The sequence below is a fragment of the Podarcis liolepis genome (assembly GCF_965112155.1).
Source record: "Podarcis liolepis genome assembly, chromosome: 1".
NCBI classification, from domain to species: domain Eukaryota; kingdom Metazoa; phylum Chordata; class Lepidosauria; order Squamata; family Lacertidae; genus Podarcis; species Podarcis liolepis.
This window is the reverse complement of record NC_139554.1, coordinates 64,039,761-64,067,604: the sequence shown is the minus strand read 5'-3', so window position 1 is coordinate 64,067,604 and position 27,844 is coordinate 64,039,761. Positions and strand designations below refer to the sequence as shown.

Sequence of the window (27,844 nt, the reverse complement as noted above, 5' to 3'; positions counted from 1 at the left end):
CCAGTACAATTTGCTTGTAAATATATCAAAACAAAAGCTATGTATATTCACATTTTATATGATAATTGTCTTCCTTAGTATTGTTCCCACAGCTGATTTACTTTTCATTAGCTCTATCTTTAATTGATCTCTAAATTTATTGTCACTAAAAATGTGCAAGAACAACACTGTACCTTAAGAAACCAGTTTTAAATGCAGTGCGCAGAGGTAGTTAAAATACCGTATTTTTCGCCCCATAGGACGCACTTTTCCCCCTCCAAAAATGAAGGGGAAATGTGTTTGCGTCCCATGGGGCGAATGCAGGCTTTTGCTGAAGCCTGGAGAGCGAGCGGCGTTGGTGCGCACCGACCCCTCTCGCTCTCCAGGCTTCAGGAAGCTATCCGCAAGCCTTGCAAGCCCGGCGGGAGTTCCCGCAGGCAGCAGCCTGCAGCCCCAGCGAGTGTCCGCAAGCCTTGCGCGCCCGGCAGGAGGTCCCGCCGGGCGCGCAAGGCTTGGGGCGGCAGCCTGCAGCCCGAAGCACGCGGAGCCCTCCGAAGGGTGCCCCGTGCTTCGGGCAGGTGTGCGCAAGGCTTGGGGCGGCAGCCGTGGCGCGGGGGGGAATAATTCTTTTTAATTCATTCCCCCCCCCAAAAAACCCCGAGGTGCGTCCTATGGGCCGGTGCGCCCTATAGGACGTAAAATACGGTAGTTTTTTACCTGGTGAATGCAACCCCTTGTCAATACGAAGTCAGCCTTGTAAAAGCACATTCGTGCCAACAAGGTTGCATACCAGCTTATTTTGTAAATGAATCAGAGAATGAACTTACCCTATTCTGACCTCTTTCAGTTTCAGGAGGTGTTGATATGAATGTGATCCATATATTCTGTAATTTGATTGCCTGCACTTTGTTCTTGTAACTAGCGCTAGAGGCATGAAAAAGGAGTGAGGCTCAATGAACAAAGCCTTCCTTCAAACCCAGCCCCCACTCCAGTTTTTAAAAGAGCTGGCTTTGGAAAGAAGTATATTGGTTGTTTGACTGTTTCTTCTTTAATAAAGAAGAAACACTTATTTTCTGTTTCCTTTACCAGAAAAAGAAATTGTGAAACTAGGAGTGTCAAGTCAGCTCTTCCTTCCAGGCCCATGCAGTATTATGAAAGCACTTAAGCATTTAGAACATACTAAGTCCCATGAATTATTATAGGCAGAATGAAGTTCATCCATCAAGAATTAGGAGGAAAATACAGTGGGTTGGTTCCAGAGCTCTGCTGGTGCTGGAGGGAGGGGGCAAGGCGACAAACACTGCCAATTCCTCTTCTCCCTGAGGCCACGGCTTCTCCAGAAAAGCAGGTCAAAGAGGGTTGGAGGACCCTTTAAACAGAAATAATAATATAGGTAAAATGTGTTTCATTGTTTCTAACAAAGTTCACAAGAGAGATGTGACTGAAATATGTTTATATTTCTTTCAGTCTTGTGGAAATGAACATACAACTAGATCCCTAGTGAGTGGAAAGAATAGCACACACACCAATCCACCCACTGGCCATGTTAATTAATCATCCTGTTTGCCATTCTGTATGGCCATGGCCACAGTCTCTAGTGGGAAAACATGCAACAGAGTGGAAGATATTCTCTCTTTTACCACTCCTTAATCCTATGAAGAATTTTATGCATGTCTTCTCAGAAGTCAGTCCTATGAATAGTGGCTACTCCCAGAGAATTATGCATAGCATTGCAGCCTAAGTAAATTAGGCACATCAAGTTATCCAGAGGATCATTTTCTTTGACTTTGAATACATGCATCTATACACACATACATATGCGTTTTCTTGGTATATTTTACATAAGTGATAATATATGATTGCACAGAATAGCAGTAATAGCTTTTGTTTCTCACAGGAATGCAAATATATCCATTGTGTCCTTAAGTGCGCATAAAAAAAATACAAAACCTGGGCACAGGTATGCTTATTAAATGCTTTTTTGTTGTTTCAGGAAATTTGCCATATGAATATAAAATAGTGATTGCTGGGAATCATGAACTGACATTTGATAAAGAATTCATGGCAGACCTTGTTAAACAGGATTACTACCGCTTTCCCTCTGTGTCCAAATTGAAACCAGAGGACTTTGACAATGTTCAGTCACTTCTGACAAACAGTATTTACTTGCAAGACTCTGAAGTAACAGTCAAAGGATTCCGAATATATGGTGCTCCTTGGTAAGTCTCAGTTTAAACTTTCTTTGCTTGTGTGTGTGATTCGTTCAGCAATATGCAAAAATTCCTACATTGACAAATTCTGTTGATTCTGCTGTAAAAGTATTGAAAATGGTTTTCAATAGTTGTTCCTATGATCTTCTCAATATTTGCTTGTTGGCTTGCTTTCTTGTTTTTTTTATAAATTATTAGAACCTCAGATTTACATGATAAATGCTAGAATAATTTGTATTTGATACGTGAAAGTTACCAAAATGATTGCATTTTGGTTTTAGTATTTTTAGCGGACAATTTTCAGACTTTGGATCCTAAAATTCTTGTTTTATATATCTTTAGATTGATAGTCCAAGATTTTTAGGAGAGAGTAATAAATTGGTATTATGGAGGAAATGGTTGAATATTGTAAATCAGCTTAAGGCCAGCATGCTATGGTGGGATATAAAACTAAAATACTGTAAAATCAGACAAAACATGAGCAACTATAAAAACAGGGACAGTCTTATTTTAGTGACTATAGTAAAGACTGCATTTGTTTGACACTGAGTAAATGAAGTTAGAAAAGGAGCACTGTTGTTTATACCAACACTGCAAATTGTTTCTGTAAAACTACCCCAAGGCCACCTGGTTTAGTGTGATACTTTCTGAAACAGACTGATATTGAAGGCTATTGTATGCCTGCTTGTTCTCCCAACACTTTTGTGGGTAATTTGCTGATTAGATACTGCGTGTTTTTGAGCTCTTTGTTCCACCATCTATGTCTCTGCTGATTGTAACTGAGGTCTTCCTCATTTAACTGAATGTGAACTGAAATCAAATGCTTTCTTCCTTGGGCAGAGCAGAGAGTAGGAAGTTGGGGTGCCATAAGAGGCAGTCCAGATCTCTGCAGAGGACAGAGTGGGGCTGTCTGTGACTAATGGCACCATTATATACAGAGGGAACCCAGACTAGCATTTGTCAGCGGCTCAGATATGACTTAAACACAATATACTGTTTTTCTTGCTATTAGCTTGTTTCCTTGGCCAAGTACTGTGTCTGACCCAATTCCCTATGTCATCTCTTCCCTGCAGAAAGTATACTCATCAACTTAGTATTCTCACGTACTTATGTGTGGAGCATATTCTATGCTTAAATTTAGTTTTCCCTGTTAGAAGGTAGCATTTGAATGAAGCAAGTTGCCTTTGCTCATTTTCTACAGTTCTTATATTTCTTCCTCCCATCAGTCATATGGATTGTCTGAACCTTTCATTGTAACTGGCTATGAGGAGGCCATCTTCTAGTGATGGACCAGAAAAAGTCATCCACTGGCCATACAACCCATGGGTGTACTAGTTGCCAACTACTCACGTAAAGTGGTACCTTGGTTTATGAACTTAATCCGTTCCAGAAGTCTGTTCTTAAACCAAAACCATTCTTAAACAGAGGCGCACTTTCCCTAATGAGGCCTCTCACCGCCAGTGCCCTTGCACCGTTCAGATTCCATTCTTAGACCAAGGTATAGTTCACAAACCGGGACACTACTTCCAGTTTTGCAGAGTTCATAAACCAAATAGTTCGTAAACAGGGCTGTTCTTAAACTGAGGTACCACTGTGTGTGTGTGTGTGTGTGTGTGTATTGCCTACCTAAATTTAGGTGGGATTTGTTTTAAAATGCAAGTCTGGAGTTTCACATTCTCTTGCATAATTCCTGTTTGGGGCAGTGAACCAAGTGAAAAAATTGATGGCAACCTGTTTGAATATTACATTTCTCCTTTTTAAGAAAAAATCATTTGTAAATAGAATGCTTTCTGCTTTCTGAGACTTAGCTCCTACTTTTTAAAAACCTGTATTCGGAAGCTTTTATATTCTGCATGCATGAAAGTAACATCTTAAAGTTATAAAATCTTAAGTGACAGAAAATTGGGAAATATGTTTCCTAACCAGAGACTGTGAGCATTGGAAATGGCCTCAGAATGACCTTCTTCTTTCAGCAGATGCAGTTGAACTCTTAACTCTGTCTCATAATGGATTCTACCCATTCATATTTGGATTACCTAGAGCAGAACCTCTAAATGGCAGGGATTGCACTGCAGAAAGCAACTGTTTTGTGATTTTGGGGCTGTATTGACCTGCTGGAAAGTTGCTCATCATTGCATTATGGTAGCAGATGGAGCTAGACCAGAAGTGGCGACACAATTTCATGTGTACAGTGGTGCCTCGCAAGACGAAAAGAATCTGTTCTGTGATTCTCTTCGTTTAGCGGTTTTTTCGTCTTGTGAAGCAAGCCCATTGAAGGATTAGCGGATTAGCGCTATTAGCGGCTTTTAGCGGCTTATCTGCTGATCGGATCAGCTGATAAGCGGCTTAGCGGCTTAGAAAAAGGGGGGGAAGGGGAAAAAACCAGCAGGAACTCGCAAGACATTGTCGTCTTGCGAAGCAAGCCCATAGGAAATTCGTTTTGCGAAGCACCTCCAAAACGGAAAACTCTTTCGTCTAGCGAGTTTTCCGTCTTGTGAGGCATTCGTATTGCGGGGCACCACTGTACACAAACAGTAAAAGGAAGCAGATATGTATATTTAGTAACACCAGTTGAGCCTTGTCTTCTATTTTCTTTATAGACTCCATGTTCTCCCAAAGGATGAAGATTTCCCTTCCATGCTCTTAATTTGGGTTGAACTAATTTGTGTAAAACTGTTATGATTTGCAGTAAATTTATGTTCAGAGCAACTGGTGGTAAGGAAATTAAGAAGTGATTTTTAATTCATCTTGTCCTATAGGTTAAGGAGACAGGTGAGCATGTTTGGGAAATGCTTTGCGCTGACACTCTCACGGCAGCTTTCAGTTCTTTTAGGTCAGTTCTAGGGCAAAAATGAAATCCAGATTTAACATCCAAACCATCTCTCTATGACTCAAGACGAAAAGGGAAACAATGACATGAGATGCAGAATAGCACTGGGCAATATATCAATATATATTGCCCAAGATGACAGCTTCACTCAGTGGTATATTGCTGTTGAAACTGTCATTGCTCTTGAGTCCCTCTGCCTCCAGCACCCAGCGCACTGAGGAAGAAACAAACCAGCTGGGAGCTGGAGGCAGAGGGAGTTTCACCAGCGATATACTGAAGAAGAAGAAGAAGAAGAGGAGGAGGAGGAGGAGTTTGGATTTGATATCTCGCTTTATCACTACCCGAAAGAGTCTCAAAGTGGCTAATATTCTCCTTTCCCTTCCTCCCCCACAACAAACACTCTGTGAGGTGAGTGAGGCTGAGAGACTTCAGAGAAGTGTGACTGGCCCAAGGTCACCCAGCAGCTGCATGTGGAGGAGCGGAGACGCGAACCCGGTTCCCCAGATTACGAGTCCACCGCTCTTAACCACTACACCACACTGGCTCTCTGGTGAAACTGCCATCGCACTCTGCCCTGGCAGAAGGAGAAACAAGCCGATACAGCTTGTTCCCTCCTTGCTGCTTTAAGTGGCTTGGCTGAGGAGCGTGCTGCTGCCCTTCCCTCAGCAAAGCAGTTTTACGGAGCCCTAGACCTGCCATTGTGCTCCCTCTCTCCTGCTGAGAGAGCCCAACGCGGACCCCGCTTGCAGGAGCACGATCGGGGCTGCAGCCTTGCTTGTCTACTGCCTGGCTACCTTTGTCTAAGAGGGTGTGCTGTGCCTTTCCTCATAGAAAGATGGAGCCCACCCTCCCAATGGAAGGCAGCCAGGTGGTGTTGGGGCTCTTTGACGCTGCTGGCAGGCCCACCACTTGCCAGCAGCCCCTCTTCACAAGGCGCGGATAGGGTGGCTTGCACCCCGTGCCTTGTGGACTTCGCCCAGAAGGGTGGGCCACATCTTCTCCTGGGGTGAAAGACCCACGGATGAAAGAGGCAGCACACCCGCACAGGCTAAGGCAGTCTATCGCACGGAACCTGACAGGCTCAGTGTGCTTGGCTGCTGCCGCCTGGTCTATCTTTGAAGAGTGGGGGGCGAGCAGGCAAGGCAGTTCGCCTGCTCCCCATGCCAGCGAAGGTGGAGGCAGCCTGGCCAAGGAACCACAAGGTCCTTGCTGGTTGCGTGCAAGTGGCAGGGAACTTGGGGCTCACTCAGCTGGGGGCAGGAGCCTTTCTGCCCACCAGCTGAGCAGCAGGCTGGGGCCAGCTGTATTGGTTACAGCCCGCAAGGCACCGAGGTGAAAGAGCCTTAGCTCCCATGGTGAGAGCTGTGGCAGTTTCACCCGGCTCCTCACTAGCTGAGGCCAATGCAGCTTTTTACAACATCACGGTTTATCGTCAGCCAAACATCACGGTTTATCACCAAATTGCGATGTTTGGCTGATTTGGCGATTCACCACGATGTTGAAAACCCTGGGATTCATTGTCTGCCTTGACACACTGAAAATGTAATGTCTTTGAACTCCCCTCCAACTAACAATTCACCTTCCGTTTGGAGGCATGTAACACATCTTGATGTCAGTTTTTAGCTCTGAAACAGCTGGGTGGGAGTATACGTATTGTTCAGATGGAAACAGGATCACAAGGTGGGGAAGGAAGGAGAGCTTTATCTCTTCCCAGATGCACACACCCCCCCACTGAAAATAGTCTCACCACATGGTTACATGGCTTAACATTTTATGTATTAATTTTATATTAAAAAGTATTTCACCGAACACCAACATATTATACAATACAAAATCCATTAAAATAAAACAGCAAAAAAGAAAAGAAAAAATAGAAACGAGGCAACTGCTTATTGCTAACTACTGATCCCCAACTTTGTTTGTCAGAATTAAATTCTTGACCATGAATTATTATTATTATTTTTTTAAAGAAGAAATTGTACCAAACTTAAAGGCCATGATTCACCTGTTTTTATGAACAACTTGTGTACCCTGAAGAAGTTTAATCCAGCCTGTTCTCTAGGGCATCCTCTCAGCTCAGTTATACCCCTTATACAATCAGGGTGCTAGTGTTTACCTTTAAAGACCTAAATGACTTGGAACCAAATAAAATGAAGAATGGCTCCTCCCATAACAGTGTGCTCATGTATTAGGATTTTCGGATGAGGCCCTTCTCTTGAGTACCATCAGTTGGTGATATCCTCCCCAGGACGTTTGACTGGTGCTGACAGGCCAGTCTTTTTGGTGCCAGGTCAAAATATTTTTATTTGCCCGAACATTTTAAACTGGCTATATTGCCTGTCTAACTTTTTAGTTTTGTAAGTTGTGACTTGCCAGTATTATTGTTAACAGCAGTGTTTCTCAAGCATCTGAAGATCTTGTGCGTGTCCAAAAACGTGTGCAATGTAAACAAAAAATTAAGTCACACAATTAAAATACATTTAGAAATTCAAATGAAATAATTAGGGGAGCTAGGTTTGAAAGAGGCATTTTTATGTTAGCTAAGAAGGGGCATGGGTTTAACATGTTGAGAAATACTGGTTAAGCGTCTTGCTTGATTGTGGAAATCACCAGGATGAAAGGAAGCTTAGAAGTATTAAAAATAAATAAAATTGTATGTGGATGGATGTGCATATGTATGGCATTCTGCAGGAAAAGTTCTTATTGAACAGACTTACGATATTATACACATGCACAGATTTCATACTGGATCAGACAAAACCTGATGCTGAGTGTGAGAGTTTATGACAGATCTTTTTTCTAAAGTTTTATTTTTTATGTGCACCTATGTTGCACCTATTTACGGATATCTTGAATCTTATTGAGGAGGAGGTGGTGCAGCTGCAGTGGCTGAAAAGATTATTGGGCCCTAAAATGAGACATGCTGACAAGTTCATTTGGAATTTGGGGGAGGGGTCCTCATTCACTGGTATAGTTAGTGGTTTTCATTTCATGCGAGGGATCAAACCACGAATAACAGCTGCAGCTCTTAGAGTTTTTAGCCTGTCAAGAGGTTTCTAAAGAGTAATTGCCATCAAATTGGGAAAACTGAATATAACCCATATATTTAGAAAATGTAAATTGCCAACTCAGTGCAGCTATAGCAAAGAAATATCAGTCTGTATTCATTACAGGTGATTTCTCACGGTACATCTGAAAGCTTTTTACAGACCTAAGAGAATTCAAGTAGTGCCTCCTAACTTACAATTTAATAGAATGTGTATGTGGAAAATAACTTACAAAACACAGGAGCATTCATGTGCGTTTGCAATTGGAGTGAGCAGTGGTGCATATTTATAGTCTCTAGTGTGTAGAAAAATTGAGCTTTGTCTGATGGGCCTGGTAGTATTTAAAGCCATTAGATGCAGAGTTTCATTTCTGCAAATGGAAATATAGCCCCTGAAAAAAAGTAAGAATCTCTATAGAGTTGATACATGGCCTGATTTTTCCCTGCCCTCTTTAAATTATGTTTACTTTTTTATTTTTAAAATTTATAAACCACCCTTCATCCAAAAATGGATTTCAGAGTGGTACACAGAAACTTTTTAAATTACAAAATATTGCAACACAAGCCAACGTAGTTTGGACTAGATGACCCTCAGGGTCCCTTTCAACTCTACATCTATGATTCTATAAAATTAAGAGGAGGGGGAAATTAAACTAGTTGAAAGTACCATAATTTAAAATGACTGGGTAAATTAATATTTTTTCCCCTGGCACCAGAAAGAATACAGTTATAGAATCAAGAGGTGATAATTTGATGTGATTATGTCCATAAATGCACATACGTTATTAGTGTAATCTTGGCCCAGACATAAACATAGCTTTACGATAGACTACATGTGATTTTAAGCTACTTATCTGTACTGTGAAGTGCTAAGGGGTTTTGCAGTGAGAAGTGATACTAGAACCTCTGACAGTGTTTAATTGGGCTGCCTAATGTGGCAGAAGGGCTCACTAACTGTGCTGGACGCGTCTCAAAGACAGGCAGAGTGGGCAGAAGAAACTATAAGAGTATTTAATCTCCCCAAAGTAAAATGCCACTTCTTTGGCATATAAACACAACAAATCACAGTCAATTCAACACTCAATCCAAACCCAGCAGAAAAGAATCAAGGAATAAAACAAATATCAGCAATAGGAAACAAGAGATTTAGCACACCAAAATTTAACGTGCATGACTCCTCTTCCAATGTCCATATTCAATGTGTGGTCTTCCCTAAAGCATGTAATGCATGAAGGAAACTGCGATGTCATCAAATTCTTAGTTTTAGCAAAACCTCACGGGAGATTATTCAAAATCCTAGGCACCTCATCTGCTAAGGGCCCTAGCTGAATGACCTGAGGGCCCCCAGAAGGAAAACAGCCTTCTTGTGTGGGGAGGGGAAATTCTTGAGATATAGTCTGGTCCCAGGACATGTTGACTTGAGCGTGGAAAGAAAGTGGTAACCAGCGTAGCTGAGTTAATAGTATCCATTGTAGCTCAGTAGTGATTAGTGAAATACAATCTTACCTTTTGGCGCTGAACAAAATGCACATTTTGAACCAGCAGAAGCTTTTGCGCTGTCTTCAGGTGCAGCTTGGGGCTGATTCAAGACTCTTCACATAAAGTACATGCAATGCGCTCCTTTGGCAGACCAAACATGGTACCTTGGGGCCTTGTTGGATCCCTCTGGTATACATTTTACTGTTCTGTGGCTCTTGACAATGCAAGCACTCTTTGCTATGAGGGTTATCTATCTATCTATCTATCTATCTATCTATCTATCTATCTATCTAGGGATGCGGGTGGCACTGAGGTCTAAACGACTGAACCTTGGGCTTGCCGATCGAAAAGTCGGCGGTTCGAATCCCCGCGGCGGGGTGCGCTCCCGTTTCTCGGTCCCAGCGCCTGCCAACCTAGCAGTCCGAAAGGACCCCCGGGTGCAAGTACATAAATAGGGACCACTTACTGGCGGGAAGGTAAATGGCATTTCCGTGTGCTGTGCTGGCTCGCCAGATGCGACTTTGTCACGCTGGCCACGTGACCCAGAAGTGTCTCCGGACAGCGCTGGCCCCCGGCCTCTTGAATGAGATGGGCACACAACCCTAGAGTCTGTCAAGACTGGCCCGTACGGGCAGGGGTACCTTTACCTTTTACCACGGGAAGGTAAATGGTGTTTCCGTGCACTGTAGACAGAAAAACTGTCTACAGACAAATGGCAGCTCCCTCGGCCAGTAAAACGAGATGAGCTTCGCAATCCCAGAGTCGTTCGCGACTGGACTTAACTGTCAGCAGTCCTTTACCGTTACCTTTTTATCTATCTATCATCTATCTATCTATCTATCTATCTATCTATCTATCTATCTATCTATCATCTATATCTATCTAGTGGAAGTATGCTGATCTTGTAACAATCCATTAAATCACTCACACTTTGTGCATGTGCTCTCTCCCTCTAATGCACATAGTGTAATCTTACCCAAATATGGGGAACAACTGAAGGGCTACAAGTTCTCCATCCCTGCTTTGTAACGTGGTCTAAAATAGTTGATTTCATTCAGTCATTTGTCATAATTCTGCATACTGTTTCTTGCCCTAGGAGCTGAGATGGAGGTTCTGCTTTTTTCTACTGCATTTACAATTATATTTTAGTACAAATAGCCATGAAGTTGTTACTGCTTTCCATTGCTTTTTATACTTTCCCTTTACACTGTCAGTAAACCATCAGATTTTTTTCCAATTATAAGTTGTGTAATGCATCATGGATTTTGCTGACAGTCTTCATGTTCTTGAAATAGCAAGCAAATTAACAGCAGATATTGAGTTGGTAGAATTAGAAAAACCAATTGGCAACTCACATGATAGGCTTCAGATATAGTGATGGAGAGAATGGGTCTCATTTCTTTTATTTTCATAGTCTTATTTGGTAATTAACTGAGGCCTTTTAAAAAAGGAACAGAAACCACCATGTTCAGCAATAAAGTTTTACATGCCAGTTAGTACTGGGGGAAGAAAATAATGTTGGTTCTGTGCAACTCTGTCAGGAACTCTGGCATTCTTTAGTAGAAATCAGCAGTTTAGGGGAAAAAATATTGGGAAGAATAAGGTCTTGTGTCTCAGTGTTAAACAAATACACATACACTACATAACATAACATAGTTATGTTTTAAAGGCACAGGCTCTTATTTCATTTTTCTTGGCATTTGTCCTTCAGCCGTCTCATTATAAAATTGAAGAATGTTATTCCCTCAGGTCTAAAATTACTAGGGTTTGTTGACGTTTTTTCCCTCTCTGGCAATGTCACTGACTCCTTTTAAATCTTGCTGAGATCAGTTGACTTGAAATTCAACAGTCCTTCTGTTTATTCGAAAATGAAAAGAAAATAGAAATTATAAAGATGTCTTTTAAAAAAAAAAGTAATTCACCTTGATCCAGAGTTATTTGTGCTCTCTAGTGTACACATGGACTTCCTGAGCACATGCATTGCTCCATTTCAGTTGAAGGTTCAAAGAGAGATCCATTGGGGAAAGAAATGCATGTCTGCATTTTCTTCTTATATTGGCAATAATGGTGTGCGTGTTGAATCCCATGCAAATAGCAGCATTGTATGCCTGGTGCAAACTACCACATTGAGATGATGGTCAGTAAGTACGGTACTCTGTGTGGTGACTTTTTTTGTTAGAGAACCATGTGTATGGTTGGGACTCTACCAGCAGAGAGAGTGGAAAAAAATAAAAGCACTGGAATGCCTGCTTGAAATGGCCATCAGAAGATGACTTGAGACAGTATTTTTAAAATTGTTGCGAACAGTACTAGCATAAATACTGACTTATATAAGAAAAATATATCTGAAGAAAAGGTTGGATTCTTACAACAACAGAAACCCCTATAAACCTGGTTTTCTCTGGTTTTGAATTGTTTATCCCTCTTCATGCCTTTTTGGTGGGGTGTGGTCCTATTTCTTTTATTCCACATGTACCTGCTGAATAGATGTGGGCTGCTGTGCATTGCTGTGCACTAGTGTCAGTGTGCATGTCCCTGCAAAACAGGTGGTTGAGGATAGGCTGGTAGGTGTATGATCTATGTTCTCTCTAAAAAACACATTTTTGGTCGTGGTTTTAATATACAGTGGAACCTCGGTTGTTGAACATAATCCGTTCCGGAAGACCATTCAACAACCGAGGCGCAATTGCTGGTCGGCAAAATCCATTGAAAAAATGGAGAAATGCACCTCGGAAGCCATTTGACTTCCAAGGAGCGTTCAGAAACGGAAGCATTCACTTCTGGGTTGTCAGCGTTCGAAAGCCAAAACGTTCGACTACCGAGGTTCCACTGTATTTAGAAAGCTATTTGGGTGGAATGTGTTGGCTATTTAACTGTTACTGCTCTTTATCCTATAAACTGCAGCTACCTATCTTTTATAGGGACGTGGGTGGCGCTGTGGGTTAAACCACAGAGCCTAGGGCTTGCCGATCAGAAGGTCGGCGGTTCGAATCCCCGTGACAGGGTGAGCTCCCATTGCTCGATCCCTGCTCCTGCCAACCTAGCAGTTCGAAAGCACGAAGTGCAAGTAGATAAATAGGTATCGCTCCGGTGGGAAGGTAAATGGCGTTTCCGTGCGCTGCTCTGGTTTGCCAGAAGTGGCTTAGTCATGCTGGCCACATGACCCGGAAGTTGTACGGCGGCTCCCTCAGCCAATAAAACGAGATGAGCGCCGCAACCCCAGAGTCGTCCACAACTGGATCTAATGGTCAGGGGTCCCTTTACCTTTACCTATCTTTTAAAGTCCTGTAAAGTCCAAACTAAAACTGTGGCTAGTTTGATTTCAAAAGTGTTGTGTCTGTGTCTTTCTTTTGGCTCTGTCGTGCAAAGTTATTACTATGATGCATGGGAATGTATCCACAAGCAAAATCCATTCCTAGTACCAATTATTGGGGAAGAAATTGTGTGTGTGTTATGCATAACCAACATATACTGGGCAGGGGAGGACGGAATCCTGCATTGTTTTATTACGAGCAAATATTTTTAGACACACCACTGGTCCTATGAGCTACATTCAGGCAGTTTACGGTGTGTCTGTGGATTTGTTGTTGGAGATGGAAGACATCCATTGCATTAAATACTCACTCTGCCTTTTATTGCCTTTTTATTACTTTTATTGTATTTTACTGTAGCCAGATTTGAATTCTATGGAATTTATATTGTGATACCATAAAAGCAATATATAAGAAATAAAGATACATTTTGAAAATGCGTTTAAAAATAATACAGAACCAAGGTCAGCACATTATACAACAGACAGGAAAAAATCACGTTCACCAGGATCCTTCACATTTTTCAAGTGTTCCATGGTTGGGGACTGGTGGAGTTTGGGATCTACTGGTACAGGTGTATTCTGGGTTTTGGCAATGCTTCTGGTTGTAAAAACCATGAAAATACAAAAAATATTTGCTTTGTACTTTTTACTTTAAAGTCCCAAACTTTTTTCGGGTTTTAGGATTTGACACTTGGCAAGTATATTTTGATTTGTCAGTTTTATAGAGAAAAGCACAAACCTGTAGCTGCACCACTGCCTAAAACAAAAGACAAATGAAACCAGCCCTGATTTTCATACTGATTTTGAGGCTAGCATCCTAATACATACATTTGAAATGCCAGTGCTTGCAGAGTTGCAAGGCCTGCTGCATTCCTCAGAGATCACCGCATTAGCTCATTTTATGTACTGTACGCTCTCCATTTGGAATGAGCAAAATAAAGCCAACTGTGATTAGGAAGTTAATTATATTTCATGCCAAATTCAAGCATCCCCTCTTAATGAGAATAACATTCTGTTTCTCAAGGTGTGAGTCAGACCTGCTTTGAGGGATCTCTCTTATTTTCTTTGTGTGTACCTCCTCCCAGTAAAATACAACAAACTGGCAGCAATCCATTACCTCATTATCACTGTTAGTACTTTTCTGCGTTTCATTTCTCTCTGATTTCACTGTTTAGAACTCCCCCACCTCCCGACCCATGTGTATAATATACCAGTATGCATTTGATGAAGTTTAGCCCACAAAAGCTTCTGCTATAATAAATTTGCCACAAATCATAAAATGCCACAAATCTCCCCCCCCCACCTGCTGCAGTGGACTAAATTGCTACCCTTCTGGTAATCTGTATTGACGTTTCTGTTGCGATTACCAAGCTTTTAATTATCTTGCTTCCCTGAATTCCATTGTCCTCAAATTTTTATCTAACCCAAATGTCCTGCAACCAAAAATAGCTATTGAGAAAGTGGATACTGTCTGCCTTCTCTGAGAAGCCACCAACGGGAAAATAGCTACCAGTTAAGGCATGGAAGCTCCTGTCTCCCTTCTTTGTTGTTCAGAGACGGTAGCCTTTCATTCCCATCATACTCCCTCCCCAGTTGCCTTCAGCTATTCTTCTTATTACCTGTTCATTGCCATTTCCAGTTTATTGATGCCTAACATAAGACTCCCACCCAGTCTTCTACCATAGTCATATTTGGCAAAACGAAAACATTTGGCTTTTCATCTTGGTGAAGAACAGTTTTACAGTGAAAGCCTGTACATGTGTCTACTCAGAAGTAAGTACTGTTAAGTTCAGTGGCACTTACTGCAGGTAAGTGCTTATAGGATTGCAGTTTTAATAACTGAAATGAAGAGCCTGGGACATGGGTAGGGAAACTAAGGCCCGGGGGCCGGATCCGGCCCAATCGCCTTCTAAATCTGGCCCACAGACTGTCCGGGAATCAGCGTGTTTTTACATGAGTAGAATGTGTGCTTTTATTTAAAATGCATCTCGGGGTTATTTGTGGGGGATAGGAATTGGTTCTTCTTTTTTTCCAAAATATAGTCTGGCCCCTGACAAGGTCTGAGGGAGAGTGGGCTGGCCCCCTGCTCAAAAAGTTTGCTGACCCCTGGCCTAGGAGGACTGCATCTGGTTTCAGAATTGTGCTTCTGTGTTATAGTAACTTATGCCATTAATCTCATTCTTCTGTTAAGACTCCCACACAGTTGGTGTCACACTTGTCACTTTCACAAATCATGTGTGGTCACTTATATCACATATGCTCATTACTGATGACTAAGGAGTAGTGGAGCTCAGAAATGCCTGCAGCAATCAGGAAATGCATTGGGTTTTTTTAGCAGGTGCCAGTTGAACAGAAATATGGCTGAAGCAAAAAGCAAACAGTCATGACATTTCACACTGTTTTCCCTTCCTTTTAAATCTGCAAAGCACAGACTGACAATCCCAAAACATATAAACTGATCATCATTTTGGAATGAAAATTAATTTAGCATAGAGTAACTTCAAGCCCTAGTTTTTGCCTCTGGTGGTGCCCCTGTGGTTTTTCTCTTGTTTGTAAACGATAAAAAGTCAGGGGTGAGTAGGAAGGTTTGCAAGTTTGCTGATGAAAATATAAATGCAAAATAAATAACGGGTTGCAGACAGTGTTGACAACTGGCCTGCTGTCAGGTGGTGGTTGAGAGGTGTTCTGTCGCAGACAGAAGGGAGTTCCTCACTGCGAAGCCTACAATAGGAATACATAATTCTTATGCTCTCCTTGCCAGAAAAAGGTGTAGCTCTTCTCTCGGAGGCAGCCATTTGAAGTGAGTCAAACAAAATAGTATATATAATAAAGAAAATGCTGAAGTTGAATGCATTCAAAACAGTGCAAAACCATTATTTAGATCTGATTAAAAAAAAAACATTTTTCTTTCCGTATTCAATAAAAGGGCTTCAGTGTATTATTGCACATTTATCTTGCTATCTTTTTTCTTTAAATCTAAGCTAATGAGTCAGTTCTGCTATATAGGCAAAGTCCCATGTTTCCTCTATCTGTTCTTTAATAGATGGGTTATATTGATAGTCTCTATTTCCCTGCCAGTAACATCCTGGCAGCAGTTACCATATATGAAATAATTTCTTTGTACCTTACTAGAGCACTACATAATTAGCAAAACAAAACAAAAAATAATTCCAAAAACAGAGTCTAGTGAAATTTAATATTTTTCATACATGAATTATGTCTAACTTGGTTTGAATTCTCCTCTCTCCATCCACTAACCAGTGATAAGTGATATTATAAAATATAGCCTTTTTGGGACGGTCATCCAAAGAAGTTAATTACAACTTTGAAACAACCCAACTTAACTGTTAGTGTACCCATTTATGTTGCTACAAAGCAATTTTATGAAACACCACATTTTCAGAAAAATAAAATTTGCCATGGAAAAATATAGGGAGGATTCAATGTTGTGCTTTTCTGATTGTTCTGTCAGTGCAAGCGTTTTGGCTTCCCAGGTGGAATGATCCACCCTCTCCCTCTGCATTCTGATTTGTTGTTTTTTTCAGGTTCTCCTGACTCACCCAAGCTAAATTCAGGAGGTGTAAGGAGGGTGGGCCAGAGAAGGGAGAGAAGCCCCATAGCTCAAGCAGAAGTCCTTGTGTGGGCAGCTGAATCCTGCCCACAGGGCAGACTCATTTAAATGAATAAACTAAGTTGTATACATTATCCGTGGGTAGGACTAGCACTGAATACCACCCATAGCAGTAGAAATCATTTCTTAGAAAATATTGCTAGTATGCTTACAGTGATTAACACCAGCAGATCAGCCTTCTTCCGAAGAATTTAACTCCACAGAAACAGAACTGATAACATAGCAATATTTTATGCATATATCCTATTCATTGTGACAATTATGTATGCAGAAGAATCAAGAGAGAGCATGCAATAGTCTTGCCTTTGTTTCTTTAGACAGGAGTGGCCTTAATAATTCCTGTGATCTAGAGATATAAAAGTGAAAAAGGCTTTGCTACAAAAAATGTAATACAGGTAACTCACAACTGACATGCTTTAAGCATGTGTGATTTTCAACTTCATGCGTTTGAAGGCTGGCTGATTGAAATCGCATAAATTAAATGCACAGAAGTCAAAGAGCTTAAAAGCACTTTTGGTGTGGGGTTTTTCCTGCTTGGGAATAGCTTTTAAGCTGTCTTCCTTGCTTACCAGACTCTGGGAGGCTCACACAAGATCTCGTGGGAACTCAGTTGCGCGAGATCTCACTAGAGCCTGAGTGAGAGTCTGCCAAAGCCTGGCAAGCAAGGCAGAGAGCTTCAATGCTTTCTAACTTGCTTGAGGGGCAGGGTAAGACCTATTCAGTGTGATGGCTCCAGCAGGTAAGATTGCTCACCTTGACAGCAGTTCCAAAGGAATGGGTTTTTGCAGATACACCCCGTCCCTGGAACATAACCCCTGCATAAGATGTGAGATACTTGTGCTATGTGGATATTCAATGCAAAAAAAACAACACCCCAGCCAAACACAGGATGATTGGGTGATCCTGACTATTATTAATTTGGCAACATTTGGCAGAACATTTAAGTTCAGTATTATTATTCCCCACCTTTTCCCCTGACAGAACTCAAAGCAGCTCACAGATAAATATGAGAAACGCAATAATTAAGAAACAATTAAACATTGATAAAATTAAAACTAAAATCAGTAAAAAATTAAAACTAAAATCAGTAAAATCTAAGATAATTGAGGAGTCTAATAAGAAATTACAGAAAGAAATGAGGGAACAGAAAAAAGAAACAGGGAGGATGAGGGAAGAGTTGGGGGAGTTAAATAAAGCACAGGACAGGATTTGGGACAATCTTGCTATGGCGGACATGCGTCAAAAGCAGCTCCATTTAAAATTTAGAGGTGTGGCAGAAGAAAGAAATGAAGATGTCAGGAAGAAAATGATTAAGGAGCTATCTAAATGGTTGGGTCTGGAAGAAGAAGAGATAGCACTAACAATAGATAACGTATTTAGAATGTCTAGACCACAACATTTAAAACCTAATAAATTTTTGGGAGACTGTCTGGTGATATTTAACTCCTTAGAAATGAGAAATCTAATTCTAAGGACGAGCTATCGTAATAAACTCAGAATTGAAGGTAGGCCCATCATTATCTACAAAGAAATCCCAATTAGACTATTACGAAAAAGAGAGGGCTATAGACAAGTGGTCGCGGCTTTAAGGAGGAATGGAATACAATTTAGGTGGGAATTCCCCGAGGGGATCACCTTCTTTTACAAAGACAAGAAATTTAAACTGACGGACATACAGGAAACAGAGAAGTTCCTGAGAAGATATGAAAGAGAGCTGGGAAGGACAGAGTATAGATTGCGAGATAGGGAAGAAACGAAGGGGAACGGTCGGGAGAAGGAAGAGGAGGGGGAGGAGAGCGCGAAAGACCAAGGAGAGAGGGGGTCAATCTCAGGAGATGAAGAGGAGGAAGCCGCAGTGGGAGAAGGGGCGGCTGAGGAGGAGGGGCTCTCAGGAAACAAAGGCGCTAGATTCTAATTAGAGTTTTGACCTGAGATAGAGTAGTCGGAGAACTAAGATAACACTGGACACTTTAAAATTTTTAACGTGGAACGTGAATGGGTTGAATGAGAAAATTAAAAGAAATAAAATCCAAAAAGCTTTGAGAAATAAGAAATGTGACGTAATCTGTTTTCAGGAAACTCATATTGCAAAGAGGCATAGACATATTTTGGTGAACAAAAAGTTGGGAGTAGAATTTGTAAATTCGGATGTAAACAAAAAAAGAGGAGTGGTAATATACGCCAAAGAAAGGTGGGAACCAATACAAATTTGTAAAGATGAGGAAGGGAGAATATTAGGTATTCAATTAAATTTTCGAGGGGAAAGAATCAATGTAGTGTCGGTATATGCACCGAACACAAATAGAGTAGAGTTCTTTGAAAAACTTGAAAGTTTGCTGCTGGAATTGGATCCTTATAAGTTAATTCTATTGGGAGATTGGAACGGGGTATCAACACCAAGCATGGACAGAAGTGAGAACCAGAGGAACGTAAACAGGGGGAAGCTCCCCAATGCTTTCAATGAGTTAGTGGAAAATTTAGATCTAATTGATATCTGGAGGCACCGAAATCCCACCACTAAACAGTTCACTCACTATTCAGAGCCCCACAAAAGCTGGGGCAGGATCGATCAGATATGGGTGACTAGGGCGATGGTATGGAGAGTTAAGAGATGTGAGATACTACCCAGGACCCTGTCAGATCACTGCCCTTTGGTCTTGGAAATTAAAAATGAATTGAAAGGGCAACCCAGGTGGAGGATGAATGAATATCTATTTGAGAACGAGGAAGTGCTAGATATGGCCAAAAAAACTCTGAGAGAGTACCTGGCGATAAATCTGAGTAGAGATACCCCAATAGAGTTGGTATGGGATGCCGGTAAGGCAGTCCTAAGGGGTTTTTTGATACAGCAAAATAGTTATAGAAAGAAGTTAAGGGAGAAAAAGAAGGACAATATTTTGGCCCAATTAAAAGATTGTGAAAGAAAACTGGCCTTAAATCCAACAGATGAAACGATCAGCCAAGCGGTGAAGGTGTTGCAGTCCCAATACTCAGCTATTTTGAACCAGGAGATAGAACAGAAAATCAAATTTACAAGACAGAAATATTTCGAGTCGGCTAATAAAATGGGGAAGCTGCTTGCATGGCAGCTCAGGAAAAGAAAGAAACAAAATACGATTAATAAACTTATTGTAGATGAAAGGGTGATAGAAGACCCGAGTGAAATTGAACGCAGATTTGTTGCTTTCTTTGAAAAGTTGTATGAAAAAGGAGAAGAGAGTAGTGTAGAAGTAAAAAACTACCTGGATCAAGAAGAAAAAAAAATTTTTACAGAAGAGGACTGTATACAACTAAACAAAGCGGTGTCTGTAAAGGAGGTCAGGGATGCTATTAATAAGATGAAGAACGGGAAGTCCCCAGGTCCGGACGGCCTGCCAGCAAAATATTACAAGAAATTAGTAGATCTGTTAGCGCCGGTATTAACAGAGGTAATAAATAACACTCTCCAGGAGGGGAGGATTCCTAGTTCCTGGAAGGAGGCGTACATTACGCTGATTCCCAAGACAGAAAACGAAAAGACAGATTTAAAAAATTATAGGCCAATTTCACTTTTAAATTGTGATTACAAGGTTTTCGCTGACATCATGGCAAGTAGACTCAAAAATCTACTAAACAGATATATACACAGAGATCAAGTGGGATTTCTCCCAGGGAGGCAATTGAGGGACAATGTCCGGCACGTACTAGATATAATGGAGTTCCTGGAGGCAAGACCAGATGTACCAGCGGCCCTTATCTTTATTGACGCAGAAAAAGCTTTCGATCGCGTCTCCTGGGAATTTCTGTTGCAAAATATGGATAAGGTGGGAATAGGGGGCCCCTATTTGAAGGCCATTAGGGCGATCTATACAGAACAGCAGGCTAGGCTGATTATTAATAACAACCTGACTAAATATTTTCCAATTATGAAAGGGACAAGGCAGGGTTGCCCTCTGTCACCTTTACTGTTTATTTTGGTGTTAGAAACAGCCGCGAACAAAATAAGAGCGACCCCGAATATTAGGGGATTAAAAATTGGAGAGAAAGAATACAAACTAAAGGCCTACGCTGATGACCTGGTCCTCTTCTTAGAGAACCCAATTGAAAGTATTAGCAGAGCGGTAGAACTCTTGGAAGAGTTCGGTAAACTATCCGGATTCAAGTTAAATAGGGGGAAAACCAAAATATTAATAAAGAACTTAACAGCACAGGAGAGATCACAGTTGGAACAACAGGTGGACATTAAAGTAGTAAATAAAGTGAAATATTTGGGAATCTGGTTATCCCCAAAGAATATTAACTTAGTAGAGGATAATTATAATAAACTATGGAAAGAAATGAAGAAAGACATGGACACCTGGCGTAGATTGAATCTGTCCTGGACGGGGAGGATGGCATCGATTAAGATGTGTATTCTCCCGAGGCTGTTATTTCTGTTCCAGAACTTACCAGTCATAAAAGGTACCGCCTGCTTTAAAAACTGGCAAAGGACCTTGACCAAATATATTTGGCAGGAGAAGAAACCTAGGGTGAAACTTAAATATTTGATGGATTCTAGGGAAAGAGGGGGCTTTGGTGTACCAAATTTAAGGCTCTATTACGAGGCGGCATGTTTACTTTGGATTAAAGAATGGGTTACACTGAAAGATACTGACCTACTAGACCTAGAAGGATTTGATTTAAGATTTGGGTGGCATGCCTACCTCTGGCAGGAGAAAGATAAAACTCATAGAGGTTTTTATAACCATTCAGTTAGAGGGCCACTCTTAGAAGTTTGGAATAGGAAGAAAAGCGTGATAGAACAAAGTATCCCTTGGTGGCTCTCACCCGTGGACATCATCAAAATAAAGAAAGTAAACATGACAGGTAGAAGGTGGACGTATGAAGATCTCCTAATTAAATCAGAAGAAGGGTGGAAATTAAGACAGCAGGATGAATTAAAAGAGAAAATCAAGGACTGGTTTCATTTACACCAAATTAACGCACTATGGAGGGAACATAAGAGAATAGGCATGGGAGAAAATAAATCTAGATTTCAAGTAGAGATTATTGAGAGTAACAATAAATTATTATCTAAAATGTATAGGCAACTGCTGGAAAATGAAAATAAGGAAGTGCTGATCAAAGAGGTAATGACTAAATGGAATAAAGACCTTGGATATGAGCTAGGTTATGACAAATGGCAAACTTTGTGGAAGAATGGCATGAGATTTACGGCATGTGCTGATTTAAGGGAGAATTTATACAAGATGATGTACCGCTGGTACCTGACTCCGGCCAGATTAGGGAGAATGTATAGAACAGCAGATAATACTTGTTGGAGGTGCAAAGATAAGGTGGGGACCTTCATTCATATTTGGTGGACCTGCGGGGAAGTGAAAGGTTTCTGGGGACAAATTTACGAGGAGTTAAAGAAAATTTTGAAGTATAATTTCCCCAAGAACCCCGAAGCTTTCCTTTTAGGGATGATTGGGGAGGAAATAAAAAAATCAGATCAGACCTTCTTTCAGTATGCTACTACTGCTGCAAGGATTTTAATAGCAAAGAAATGGAAATCCCCCGAAATACCAACAATGAGAGAGTGGCGGGTGAAATTGTATCAATATGTGGAATTGGCGAAACTTACACAATATATTAGGCGGGACAACCCCAAAAAAACAGAGGATTGGTCCAAATTTTTAAGTTACCTTGAGATTAATTTAGGAATTAATAATTTAACAGTAGATGATGTTTAACTCCTACGACGTGGAAAGATGAATGAAAATAACTGCAGATGATATATGTAGAATATTAATCCAAAGCTGAGGTTATTGGAAGTCAAATGTGTGTAAGGGTGTGATTGGTTTTCTTTTTTCTTTCTTCTTTGTTCGTTTTTTTTTCTTTCTTTTCCAGGTGTATATGTCTGATTTTATGTATGTGTAATTTTATGTGCTTGTAATAAAGTTTAAAAAAATTAAAAAAAAAAAAAAAGATAAAATTAAAACTAGAAAGGGACCCTGACCATTAGGTCCAGTCACGGACAACTCTGGGGTTACGGTGCTCATCTCACTTTACTGGCCCAGGGAGCCGGCATACAGCTTCCGGGTCATGTGGCCAGCATGACTAAGCTGCTTAAACTACTTACATTATACAAATAATTACACTGAAAGCTGCACAGCACTGGCCCTTTCATTAAAAGCAGTCAGCTCCAAGCCTGTTGGAAAAAGAAAATATTCACCTGCCTGCGGAAGGACAACAAGGAGAGAGCCAGTCTAGTTTCTCATGGGAGGGAATTAAAAAATAAGGAATTATTCACCAGTGAATAAAGTAATTATGCTCCAACAAAACTAGTGCATAATTATCCATAAAGAAGACACACACAAAGAGGAATTTAGATTTATTTGACATATGCATGATTATAGACAACACAATCTAGTTAGTTTTAAGATCATATTATGAAATCAATGAATAAAGGATGTGGAATAGATTTTATTTTGTATTTGCTTTAACGAAGCTTCTTTTGTCGTACTTTGAATAAAATCCATCTAATAGTTGCCTCAGATTGGCTTGATAGGTGAAATGCCACATGAATAGACAGGAGATGCAGTTAAATAATGGGATGGATGTGTGCATCGTACTCTCAGGAAAGCTGGTATTGGATCAAGTTTTCTTTATTTAACAAGATGCAGGGTTCTGCATGCCCCAGTGTCATGTTTCATGTCATACATATGACCTGTATGAAATAATACATGGCTAAATGTCATTTGCTGTGGCTGCCATCATTAAGTAAACAATCATTAAATTCCCTCCGGATTTATTTTAGTGATCTGGAAAAAGAGTTACATACAGCCTTCATTACTTTTACAGGATAAGCTGAGAGGTATAAAAGCAAAACACACCAATTCTGCCAAAGGATCTAGTCAACAATCCTCTGTGGGGCGGGGGGGGGGGGGAGAGGGAGAGACAGAGAGGGCATGCATAAAAATATGGGGAAAGAGTCACCCCTGATCAAGTGAAAAACTTATAAGTCTGTATGAAAAAGTTGTCAGCAGCCAGAGTCATTCTTGCCTACAGCCGGAAAGACTTTACAGAAGTAGATTTAGAGCTACGGTATTTCAAAGTATAGTAAGTTACTTTATTAGAAAAATTAAGCCCCAAAATTAGAGCAGCCCAAGGTAAAAAAAAAAATTTAAACTATTGAATCTGCTTGGTTTGATTTTCTGTGCAGTTCATGACCATTTCTCACTTTTGGCTTTTGCGGTGGTGAATTCTTGATTTTATAGAATCCCACCCCCCCTCCCTCTAGCCAGGAAACAAGACAATATTAAGATAGCATATAAAGCAACAATGTAACTCTGTCATACCTATCAACTTCCGTGCGTGTGCATTTTTTCCTTTGTACTTTGGATTTTTTCCCTAAACTTGGTGTCTGTTTGTGTGTGTTGTTCTTGTCATTGTAATTCATATTCTGCATTGTTCTTGATATTCATATATTGAAAAATGTTTTTAAAATTATATTTAAGAATTATAAGGATTGAGATATTTAACAAAAGATGGGGAGAAATATAGTAAAAAAGAGTTAACTGAAACTCAGCTAGTATCACCTAAAAAAGCATCTGTAGCCTGATGCATCTATCAGGAAGGAGATGCTTAGGGCCAAGGACTGGTACTCCATTTTGAGCCTACATTTCATTTTGGAAATAGTATTGTTTGAGCAGCTCCTGTCTAAATACTACTGTTCAGTTATCAGTACTTCTATAAGCTCTTCTTATCCTTTAAGTGGCATTGGTTTAGCGAAAGTAAGGAAGAGAGAATCCATAACAGGGCTGAGCTATCAGACTGACCTGCCCTGCCTGCAATGAAGATTAGTTTGGCTTAATGTTTAGCATTTAACCCAGCCACATTTTATTTATTTATTAACTGCCCATCCTGTGTGTGGTTTCCAAATAAAATATATTGCAATAAAATATTGAATAATCTAAAGTTAAACAATCAGATATATACAAATCAATACATGTGCTGGCAGAGTGAGCAAGAAGTGCAGTTGTAATGGAATGTTTCAGGAGGCAAGACCTTTGTTCATCTAAGTATAGCTGGGCACCAGAAGGGCCTATTTCCAACAGGGGCCCTACCTGATGCTGCCACTAATCACCCCCTCTTGCCATGGTTCTTTAGCTGACAGGCCACAGTTAAGGATGGGAGGTGACTAAGATGCTACTTAGCTCTGTTCCACAATGGGCAAGCATTTTCTTAGATCCTCCATTGCCAAGCATTGCATCTCAAGAAATCAAAACATGGCCACTTGCCACAAAGCAGGTCCACGTAGTAGTTTCGCTATCTCCCATTCAAATATATTACCAGCTCAACAGGATGCAGGGTGAGGTGGAGAGTGAGTGACTGGCATCAACAGCAAGCATTGCCAGTACTGGACAGGAGCCATAATGGCAGGGGGTGGTGACAAGAGCAGCATTGGGCAGGGGTCCCAACTTCAGTAGTTGTTTCAGAAGCAATGGGCAGGGACCCATTTGTTGGTATCATGCCAAGGCCCACTGAAGTCTGGCTCTGGCAGGAGGTATTCTTCAACCAATACTGATTAGACAAGACTATAGATTAGACAGGGGGTGCGGGTTGTGCTGTGGTCTAAACCACTGAGCCTCTTGGGCTTGCCAATCAGAAGGTCGGTGGTTCGAATCCCCACAATGGGGTGAGCTCCCATTGCTCGGTCCCAGCTCCTGCCAACCTAGCAGTTCAAAAGCACGCCAGTGCAAGTAGATAAAAAGGTGCTGCTCCAGCGGGAAGGTAAAAGGCATTTCTGTGCACTGCTCTGGTTCTCCAGAAGCAGCTTAGTCATGCTGGCCACATGACCCAGAAAAACTGTCTGCGGACAAAGCTCCCTCAGCCTGTAAAGCGAAATGAGCACTGCAACCCTAGAGTCATCTGTGACTGGACTTAACTGTCAGGGGTCCTTTACCTTTTTTTAATATAGATTAGAAAAGATTTCAACTAAACATCAGGAAGAACTTTCTGACAGCAAGAGCAGTCGAACTGAACAAGAACAGACTCCCTTGGGAGGTTTGGACTCTACCTCATTGGAGGTTTTTAAAGCAGAGGTTGGATGGCCATTTGTCATATATGCTTTAGTTGAGATTCCTGCATTGCAGGGGGTGATTCTTGGGGTCCCTTTTAACTCTTCAATTCTATTATTCTATATGGAACATATGGACATGTAGGATAGTGAACCTTCCTGCAAAGGAACTGAAAATATTCCAGATGACACAATCCAAGCAGTTCCGGATTTCTACATATCTAATATGGCTCTATACAATGCAGAGAAAAGATCAGGAAAAAGCATCACTACCAATATGCCAGCATTCCTGGCACAACTAACGGGTATGTTGAGCCTCAAATGGGTATGAGCATCATGTAGGAAAAGAAATTACTGCAAGCAATGAAAGAATTTCGTTAAATTTCACCACATATTGGTCACCACCTCTGCTTCTTTGGACCCTAAAATCAGTCCCAGAGCATTCCCTGCATAACGGTCTTAGGGATAATTCTGAGGTGAGCTAGGGGTCGGGCATGGGGGCTCCTGTGATGGTGAGGGTGGGCGTTGGGGCCCTCATTGGCTTGCCAGCCCTGAGTGGATATATGGTAGCTGGAGGAGGCAGCAAGGCAAAGCCACGCCCGGGCTGCTGCTGTTGCTGTTGCCGCCACCTTGGGCTGCACAGAGTCGAGAGGCAAGGAGACAGGTTGGCCTGCAGGGTTCCTGTTTTAAACTGGCTCCATTGGCTCTTCCTGCATGTCCTGGCCTTGGCTTGGACCTGGCCAAGAAGCCCCACTGCACACCCAAGCAGAAGTAGCTGGAGGAGGCGACCATTACATTGTGAAATACTCGATAATTGGGGGCTGAGCATCTCTGGATTTATGGTGCTAAGTTCCATAAGCATCCGCAGATCACTCTGAGGATCTCGTGACTGAGGCATGAAAATGTTGCTGCTGGATTTGGATAGCCATCACATTCTTCAAGAGAGAGCATCATAAACTGCAGTTTGGAGGCCATATCCTGGTCAAGGCTGGCTCTAGGCTGGCTCCAATTAAAGGCCAGGAATTCTAGGCTGTACATCATGTAAAATTTCTGTCAGTAACATTGATTACACTGAGCAACAGTCTCCAGGAGGAAATTACAGAGCCTCATTGCTTGAGTTATTTAAAATTAGAATGGACAAGCACTCAAGATGATAGTACTGAGAACAATTCGGCACTTGGAAGACAGCATAATAGGAGTTTTCTATCTCTAATACCCCAATATGAGCTCAAAAGACAATAAGCAGAGAGACAACCCTCTGCAAAATTAAATCACTGAGAATCAACCAGAGAATGAAAATTAAATCACGGGAATGTATTTCCCTCTTTGTAAGCATTAGCATTAATCTCATGCAAAAGTAAAATATTAGTTAATTTGATTCCCTTTGCCTTCCAGACATAGGTCGAAATGAATCAATACATGAAGGATGATTTCTCTGATAACTGAAGGAAAGAATAGAAAGAAGAATCTGTAGGAAAGCAACCCAAAAGGAAATGACTGGGGGAGGGGGGGCTCAAATTCTAAATAAGAGCATTATGTGGGAAAACTGTATTCCAGTTGCTCATTAAGCTGTAGAATGATAAAAGAAGTCTAAGTAGGCTGAAATATATTAACGATGTACAGCTTATATTTTGCTTCATATACATACATATATACAGTTCTGAAAAACTGCAGAATGTAACTCCCTCATCTGTTTCCTATCCATTGGCATGTCAATTACTGCGGTTACTTTAGATTTACAGTGCACCAGAAGAAGCTAAACAAAAACATGGGCTGCAGAGGAAATATATGACTTTTCCTTAAGTAGTGCAATGGAAAGAAATAATATCATGAATTATGAATCTGAACAGTAATGCCTTGTTCTCCCCATCCTGCTACCCCCCCCCCCGAAACTGGGGGCTCAGTGTGCCAGGCTCCCCAAATAAGCTTTGAAGAAGCCACCCCAGTTGCTACAAAGTCAAGACTATGTGTTGTATAGGAGTTATTGAACAGCAGATCCTATTACAGCGTTCTTCACAGGAATTATGTCTGGACTGTGTCAAACAGAGGGATGTTGGTATAAGATTGCTATTTAACTGTGTTCCAAAAGACATGAAAGGTCAGCATGGACAAAGCACAACCCAATGAAGCAGCTAATATATGGACTGAGGAGATGTAGGGCTTTCAAACAATAGTTGAGTCATGACATTAATTGATAATGATTTGCCTGCCCTGGAGAAGACTCAAATAGATTTGCATCAGACCTCAGTGTTACGCCTAGAAAGGAAACCCTCTCATGTGCAGAAGCATGGGCCATGCACGTTGTACACACCA

General features: G+C 41.1%; 1 protein-coding gene across 3 annotated transcripts in view; it reads left to right on the top strand.

The window, feature by feature from the left end:
• Positions 1 to 27,844, top strand: part of MPPED2 (metallophosphoesterase domain containing 2) — a 134,129-nt gene that overhangs the window by 67,854 nt on the left and 38,431 nt on the right. For all 3 annotated transcript variants that reach the window (XM_083465581.1, XM_083465582.1, XM_083465580.1), the window contains exon 4: positions 1,973 to 2,198. In XM_083465581.1, coding sequence (XP_083321707.1) covers positions 1,973 to 2,198 — 226 coding nt within the window. The remainder of the gene's footprint in view (positions 1 to 1,972; positions 2,199 to 27,844) is intronic.